Here is an 8,682-nt window from a genome sequence, read left to right as displayed (position 1 = left end):
TCCTTCCTTCCTTCCTTCCTTCCTTCCTTCCTTCCTTCCTTCCTTCCTCTCGACACAGTCTTGCATACAGTCCAGTCTAACTTTGGAATAACTTTGGAATGGAGATCCTGTTGTCTTAGCCCTCCAGGGTATTAAAGGCATGTACCACTATATCCAATCTGTATGTTTGTCTTCTTCTTTTTTTAATGACTTATTTATTTATTTTACTTTGCATGCATTGGTGTTTTGCCTGCATGTATATCTTAGGTTGTTAGAGCCCCTAAAACCGGAGTTCCAGACAATTGTGAGCCTCCATGTGGTTACTGAGAATTGAACAGAGGTTCTCTGGAAGAGCAGCCAGTGCTTTTAACTGCTGAGCCATCTCTCCAGCCCCTATATTTGTCTTCTTATGCCTGGCTGTTTCAATGAGTAGGGTGTCTTTGAAGGTTCATCTGTGTTGTAGTGTGAGTCAGAACTCCCTTCCTCTCAAACGCTGAGTAACACTTAGTGGCAGGCCCACATCTTGTTTATCTGTTCTTCTGTCAATGAATGAGTCAGGTGGCTTCTGTTCCATACCGGGGAGTGACCCTGGAGCAGAGGTCAGAGTTCACTTCAGTTCCCTCTCCAGAACTCTTCCTTTCTTTCCTTCTTCCTCTCAGCACTCGCCTCTTGCTGACTCTTGTTCCAGCAGTGAGCCAAAAGATGGGTCACAGCAGGCTCTGGGGACTCTGGCCATAAACAGGGAGATAGATGATCACAGGGGCCACATTTGAGATCCTGCTAGGAGAGGGGCCCTGAGGAAAGTGATGCCTTGTCATGAGAGAACAGGTTTGAGGCCATGGTATTGAAGGGAGCCTAGGGCTGGTGACTTGGCTCAGCAGGTAAAGGCTCCTTCTTACTGATCAGGCCTGAGTTTGTTCCCATGGTGGAAGGAGAAATTGTTCCCGTGGTGGAAGGAGAAATGACTCCTAAATGTTGTCCTCTGACCTACACACACACACACACACACACACACACACACACACACACACACTCATGTATAGAAACAGCTCAGCACGTTGCAGAAGACCTACGTTTGGTTTCCCAGCACCCACATGGTGGCTCACATTCCTACATACATGCAGGCACACACACATACACACAAGGTAAAAATAAATATTTTTAAAAACTTTACAAGGGAGCCTGGGAGTCCATCTCTGGGTCAGTAAGGTTTTGAGGGAGGGACTGGCTTTAGTCGGAGCTGTGTCTGTAGAGGAGTTTTGTCCATCCCATTTGTCCCCACCCCTGTTTCTGTGTTCATATCTCACCTCTAAGCCCCTCCCTCTCAGTAGCCCAGCCGTGTCGGTGCCTGAGGTGCCCAATGGCTCCTTGCGAGCTTTGCTTTTATTTTTTACATAGGATCTTATGTGTAGTCAGGTTGGCCTCAAACATGCAGCCGTCATCCTGTCTCTGCCTCTGATTGTAAACTGAATACCTGCTGCCTTCTCTTCCTCCTCCCCCTCCTCTCCCTTCTCTCCCTCCTCCTCTTCTTCCTCTTCCCCTCCTCATCCTCTTCCTCTTTTGTTCTTTTAAGAGTTTGTCAAAACCTGAAAAAGGAATAAATGGAATAAGGAAACATGGAATAAAACTTTGGACTTTCAGGTGTAGTGGGACTTGCCTTTATCCTAGCATTTGAGAGACAGAAATAGGCAGAGCTCTGTGAGTTCAATGCTAGCCTGGTCTACAGATTGGGTTATAGGCCAGTCAGGGCTGCTTAGTAAGACTCTGTCTCGGTATATATATTGAGGTTGCTCAGTGGTTTAGAATATGTACCGTTCTTGTTTCATACACTCGTATTGGCGAGTCACGACTGCCTGTAGCTCTTGGAGTCTGCTGACAATTTCTGCCTTCTGTGGGTATCTGTACTCATGAGTACATACTGTCACGCAGATATTCATATGCATAATTAAAAAAATCTTTAGACCAGGCATGGTGGTATATGCCTTTAATCCTAGCACTAGGAGAAGGAGACAGTTTCAGGCAGCCAGGGTTATAGAGTGAGACCCTATCTCAAGAAAAAAAAAACAAAAAACTTTAACAAATATAAACAAGCTAGGCACAACAGTGCAAACCTATGATCCCTGCACTTGGGAGATGAAGTTGGTGGCTACGAGGTTCAAGGTCATCTTTGGTTACATAAAACCATTCTGAGATGCATGATACCCTGATTAAAAAGACTCCTCCTCCCAATCCTGAACCAGCACAAGAAACACCACACACATGCACGCACACACACACACACACACACACACACACACACACACACACAAAGGGGTTGTCCGAAGCCTAAGGTTATAATAAAGGCTTTGCAGCTCCCACCGGATCCTGGATCAGTTTCTGACGTGAGCCCTGTCTCAATCTGTGTTCCGTTGCTGTAGCAGAGCATCAGAGACCAGGCATTTGTAAAGGAAAGTTTAGCTGGCTCACAATTCTGGAGACTTTGAAGCCCAAGAGCGTAGTGTGAATTTCTGGGGAGGCTTTTGTACTGTCCTAACACAGAGCCAAGCTGAAGGGTGGGCATTCGCACACAAAAGAGACCAGAAAAAGCAGATGCCTCATTGTTTAGCGCCCTGCTCTCCTGAGAGACCCACTCCTGAGCCTACCCTTGAAGGAAAGTCACGGCCAGTGACCTCGTTGTTAAAGACCTCATGTCCCACAACTCTCACAATGGCAGCCAAATTTCAACTTGAGTTTTGGAGAGAACAAACCACGCTAGCAGTCTTTCCTCCAAGAGAACTCTTCTAGCCTGCCGATTGGGAGTGCATGTCTGAAATGTCAGTGCTCTGAAGCCAGAGGCAGGAACCATGAGTTTGAGGCTATACCAGCTTGAGCTACTACATGAGACTCTGCTTCCAGAACAAAATAAGGGGCTAGAGGCAGTTCAGTGGTTAAGAGTCTTACTGTTTTTGCTGAGGACTGGGGTGTGGTTCTTAGTAACCATCCCGGCCTCCTGTAACTGCAGCTTCAGGGGAGCTGCCCTCCTTTTCCAGACTCTGTAGGTACCTCATGTACACATGGACGTATAAACACTCACAGACACAGAAGTAAAAACTGAACCCTTAAAAAAAAAAAAAAAAGCAAAGCAAAACAAACAAAACCAACAGCTGCCAAAACAGAACAAGACAAAATGACTCTTCCGATTTAGAAGCTCTAGGCCCTGCTCCCTCCTGGCCCCCTGCCTGTGTCCCAGGCCTGTAGAGTTGGCTTCCTGTTCATCTTGCCTCCTGGCCACAGAGCCAGTTCCAGGCAGTGCCATAGTGCTGAAGGGTAGAAAAGACAGGCTCTGGGGTCTTGCTGCTTACATGGGACTTAGATTATGTTCCTCCTCTGCTGTGGTTCTTGGGTAGGTTTCTCAGTGTCTGTAAGCCTTATCTACTGGTTCAAAGCCTGTTAGTGAAGGACCAGGTCCCTGGAGTGGCCATGAGATGTCAGTACTGTGTTTGAAGCAGTGGCTACCTGGCACACGGTTCTAAGAGCTGCTGGGTGTTTGTTTCAGGTAGAGGGCTTTAGACTCAATTATTTCAGTCTCCTTCAGGTTCTCTGCCTCCAGCTCCTGGTCCCAGAGATAGGGGTAGGAATAACCTGGTGAATGATCTGACTGTTTTTAGGGGGAGGATTTTGGGTGTGTATATGTCTTCTGTGTAGTTTGGAGGTCTCTTTTAGGTGGCTAGGAAGAGTCTGCACTGGGGCCTACAGCACGCTGGGCTGGGGTGGGTATGGCTCTACATCTGTATCACAAGTTCCTGGACCTGTGGACTAGTTAGGTAGTTTGGAAAGAATTAGTCAGTGAGGCTAGATCCCAGGACCAAGGCAGTTGCTTATTCTCCTGATATACTGCGGGGTGCAGGATAGAGGGGCCCTCGGAAGCAAATTCAGGACATCCCTTTCCAGACTGTGTCTTCCCTCCACACTGAGGCCTGCTCTCCCTTGGTCCCCAGGGTCCATCTCTGTGAACAGCCGCAGCACACCATTCTTGGCCACAGGAGAGAGCGAGGTCCTGGACCTAGAGAGTGAGCTGTACCTGGGCGGCCTCCCTGAGGGGGGTCGAGTGGACCTGCCATTGCCCCCTGAGGTGTGGACAGCTGCTCTCCGGGCTGGCTACGTGGGCTGTGTGCGAGACCTCTTCATAGACGGGCGGAGTCGAGATCTCCGGGGCCTGGCTGAGGCACAGGGGGCTGTGGGCGTTGCTCCTTTCTGCTCTCGGGAGACCCTGAAGCAGTGTGCATCGGCCCCCTGTAGAAATGGGGGCATCTGTCGAGAGGGCTGGAACCGGTTCGTCTGTGATTGCATCGGGACCGGCTTTCTGGGTCGGGTCTGTGAGAGAGGTGAGGCTGGTCATGTGTCCTCAGAAGGACCCAATTTCCCACCCCCATGCTTCCTTCCTCTTCAGAGTGATCCTCAGGCCAGCCCCTGACTTTTCTCCTAGTAATGACTCTCTTGTCTTCTTTCTTCCCTTTCCATGTTTTCTGTTTCCTTTGCCTCTCTTCTCCACTCCTGGCCAGAGGCCACAGTCTTAAGCTATGATGGCTCCATGTACATGAAGATCATGCTGCCCAATGCCATGCACACGGAAGCGGAAGATGTGTCCCTGCGCTTCATGTCCCAGAGGGCTTATGGACTCATGATGGCCACCACCTCCAGGGAGTCGGCCGACACTCTGCGCCTCGAGCTGGACGGGGGGCAGATGAAGCTCACCGTCAACCTCGGTAACCACCCCGTCCCAGGCCTCCTGGCCTCTCCCTGGTCTGCCTCTGGTCTACACTCCCCTCTGTCTGGAGAAGCTGGTGATGGCACCAGCCAGAGGTGACCTCAGCAGTTTGGAGATAGGCCGTAACATCCCTATGAGCTCCCAAGGGCTGTCTCTGTTGAGGATATACAACCTCGAGCTGTGCTCCACGGTTGGCCATACTGTGGGCTGGTGATCCAGAGCACAGCCACATACTTGTCAGAATGCATCTGAGTGTGATAACTGTCCTCCCAAGTCACTCCCATGGAGTGTCGGTGGCATCTGTCCTGCACAGACAAGATGGCACAAACTCATTCTTGCTTGCTGGCACATTCATTTGCTCATCCACTGGCTTATTCATTATGGAGTTGCTTGTTGACACCTGCTAAGAACGAGCCCATGCTCAGCTCAGTGAAGCCCAGTGGCAGACATAAGGACAGCAAACAGCCTGCCTTTGCATGCAGCCACCCTTAGCTTAGAGTAGAGCTGTCTCTGTGATGCTGTATACAGGTTCATGTGTGTACTCTGGGCACAGGAACATACTACCTCACACTTGTCTAGAATCTTGTGTTCATGCCTGAGTCCCATGGCAGTTCTGGGAAGATACCAGTTCACCAGGCAGGCATGACTCACCCTGGCTTACAGATTATGAAACGTTTTTTGGAGACAGAGTCTTGCTATGTAGACCAGGCTGGCCTTGAACTCACAGAGATCCACCTGCTCTGCCTCCTGAATGCTAAGTAAGATTAAAGGTATGAGCCACCACTCTTGGCCCAGTTATGAAATTTTTATGTTGACTTGGCCAACATAACAAAGCTAGTAATGGCTGGGGGAAGTGCCTGTGTTAAACCCAGTCCATGGGCTTTAGCGTTCAGAGTTTTGGGTGGGAGTTGTCAAGCTGCTGGCCCTCTCCATCAGACTACTCACTGTCTCTGCTGCTGCCCATGGGTAAGAACAGGCCTTGCCTACACATCTCCAGGGGCTTAGGGATAATACTCTTATGTTATCCTATTAGGTAATCATGGGCCATGGCTTTTGAAAGAGAGAGCAGAGCTACTCATTTGGCTGGTTTCAAAGGGACTTCTTATGAGGGTCAGCTATGTACCAGGTCATGAACCAGAGCCAGGAGGGCATCAGGAAGGCCTACAGACTGCAGTGTAGGACTCCTTGAGTGGAGAGGCCCTACAGTGTTCAGGCTGCTGATGCAGCTATCTACTGCTTAGAAGGTGCCACAGCCAAGGACTGCCCCATAGATGCCTTCGAGCCCCACAGTCTAAGCAGAGCGCCATGTGTTCTGGTCATGGGAGGAGTGCTCTCCAGAACACAGAGCTTTGAGCTGTCAAACATGGACCTGGACTCTCATCTTAACCTTGATCTCCAGAGCATTTCTAGGATAGATCGTGGACTTCGGGGGCCTTGTTTAGAATCTTGTGCTGGCTCCACACATTGTTCTCCTGGCCTCTGTGCTCTTTGGTCAGGGATTTTCTGGGAGGCAGGAGCTGAGAGAATAGTGGATGACCAGGACCTCAAGTTGATTTGAGGTTCCTCCAGCTCTGCTCTAACTTACAGCTCGTTGAATGGGTGGCAGATGACAGCTTGGCCAGGGCATACAACAGACCTCCCACCTCAGCAATGCCCTTGACACTGTCCTAGGAAGAAGGTCCTGCCCAGGGCCTCTTGTGTCATTCTGTCATTTTTAGTCCTTAGACTGGGCACACAGCACGTGATCCTCCCTCTGAACATGTGCTGCCCTCACATGGCTAGCACTTGGCTCTGCTCTGTTTGGTGGGACAGAGCAGGAGAAGCCTGGAGTATTTGATCCTCAGGGAAGACATGCTTCTGGCCTCTTTGGACTGTTCTCGATCCCCTGGGAAGGAGCTGTAGTTTCTTTACACAAGAGATGGCATTCTTGGCCAGGAAAACTTATCTTGGTGAACCCTTGGGACATAACCCTTGGAATTTAGCCTTCTTCTTACAGGCTTGCCTTTCTGTCTGCATCTCATGAATCTTAGAAGTCAGAACAAGATCCAGAGAGATCTAGTTTGGATGTGTCAGACTGATGACAGCCAACAACAACCTCTGCCCTACACCTCTGGCTGTATACCCTGTCCCCTCTCTACAGAGACATAGGTGCTGAGAGTTAATCTCTAGCACAGCTCATGACAAAGCTGAGACCAGACACTTGGTGCAGACATACCTGTTTGCAGATTCCACTTGATATAAGGACACAGAGGTGTGTAGGCACCAAATACACTCCAGTGTGGCATATCAGCCTGGGAGAAGGACCCACATTGGAGCCAGGTTCAGGAGTTTGCTTCCACATAGTATTACCAGTACAGCCCAGAATTCCTTATTCCACATCATGTGAACCACCCAGTGCCTGCTGTGCTCTAGACGGGCGGCAGCATGGAGGCTGGGCTAGACTCGCTGCAAAAGAGCCAGAGCAATGGTTCTGTCTTCCTAATGCTGAGACTTTAATACAGTTGGTTCCTCATGTTATGGTGATCCCCAACTGGACAATTATTTTCATTGCTACTTTTGTAATTTTGCTACTTAGAGGTTTGTAATGTAGATACCTGTGTTTTCACATGGCCTTAGGTGACCCCAGTGAAAGGGTCATTCGATCTCAAAGGGATCACGGCCCAGCGGTTCATTTCCTCTGTGTAGGCACTAGAGACACAAGCCGTCTCTGTCCAGCTGTCCAGCCTGGAGCTGAGGTGGGGAGAGCTCTGGGCTTGGGGCCAGAAGACTCAGGGTCTACCCCTTGTACTTTTCACAGATTGGTAAGTTTAATTCCTCTCTCTAAGTCTGCTTTTTTTCCCCCTGTTTGAAATGGGGCTAGAATCTTCAACTAAGAGTCTGAGGAATCAGCTCAGTTGGTAAAATGTTGTCTTACAAGCATAAAGACCTGAATTCCAGCTGAGGAGGCAAAGACAGGAAGATCTCCAGGCTTACTGACCAGCTAGCATAGCCTAATTGGTGAGCCCCAGATCACAGTGAGACATTTTTAACAATCAAGGTAGATAGCTTCTGAGGAGTGGACACCTGAGGCTGACCTCGGTGTGGCTTCCACATACTCTCCAGTGTGGCACATCAGCCTGGGAGGGGGAGGGAGCCAGTTGCAGGGGCTTGTTTCCACAGAGTACCACCAGTCCAGTCCAGGCCAACCTCACTCTGTTCCTCATCCTGTGAACCACCCAGGGCTTGCTGGGCTCTGGAAAGGCAGCTGCATGAAGGCCGTCGTACAGGTCTGGGCTCATTGCTAAACTAGAGGTTTGGTCTCTGATTTATGATCTGTCTCTGTAAGCAAGGAGGCCAGAGGTTCAATAAGTAGTCACTCCGTTCAGCAGCCTCGCAGGAATGAAAACTCAGCTGGGCCTGAAGGAGGAGCTGAGGTGCCAGAGAAGGCCCTGGTAGAAGGGGGCCTTCTGTAATGGTCTCCAGAGATGCGAAACTTGTTACTTAAGAGAAGGCCAGCTGGGTGGTGGTGGCAGTGGCTCAAGCCTTTAATCCCAGCACTCGGGAGGCAGAGGTAGTCAGAGCTCTGTGAGTTCAAGGCCAGCCTGGTCTACAGAGGGTTCCATGAGAGCCAAAGCTACACCGAGAACCCCTGTCTCACAGAACAAAACAAAGCAAACTAAAACAAATCAAAGACCCCAACCAACAAACCAAACAAAAAACAACACACATGAAAAGGAGAGGGCAGGAAAGGCTCTGAAAACCTCTTTGCAGACAGAGGAACCAGAGGACTGGGGAGTGGCCTCCTCAGCAGCTCAGCATCTGAGCAAGCCACAAGCAGGGGGGCTGGTCTCTGCCTCTAGGGATGCTAATGTCCCCTGGATTCTTGACCCTGGTGCAGGGTGGCCTTTTCCTTACTGCCTACCCTGGGTCTGGCCTCTCCCCAGGAAGTGCCATGATGTCTCCATGAAGGGCATAGT

The 8,682-nt window shown here is 50.0% G+C and overlaps 1 protein-coding gene across 1 annotated transcript in view; it reads left to right on the top strand.

Moving 5' to 3' along the window:
- Positions 1–8,682, top strand: part of Nrxn2 (neurexin 2) — a 99,082-nt gene that overhangs the window by 44,487 nt on the left and 45,913 nt on the right. Inside the window, 2 exon segments of the mRNA XM_028770976.1 lie at positions 3,957–4,343; positions 4,521–4,724. Of these exon segments, the coding sequence (XP_028626809.1) occupies positions 3,957–4,343; positions 4,521–4,724 (591 nt within the window).

The sequence above is a fragment of the Grammomys surdaster genome, unplaced genomic scaffold, assembly GCF_004785775.1.
Source record: "Grammomys surdaster isolate TR1022 unplaced genomic scaffold, NIH_TR_1.0 205, whole genome shotgun sequence".
NCBI lineage: Eukaryota > Metazoa > Chordata > Mammalia > Rodentia > Muridae > Grammomys > Grammomys surdaster.
The sequence above is the reverse complement of the archived record's forward strand: the minus strand, read 5'-3'. Positions and strand labels throughout refer to the sequence as shown.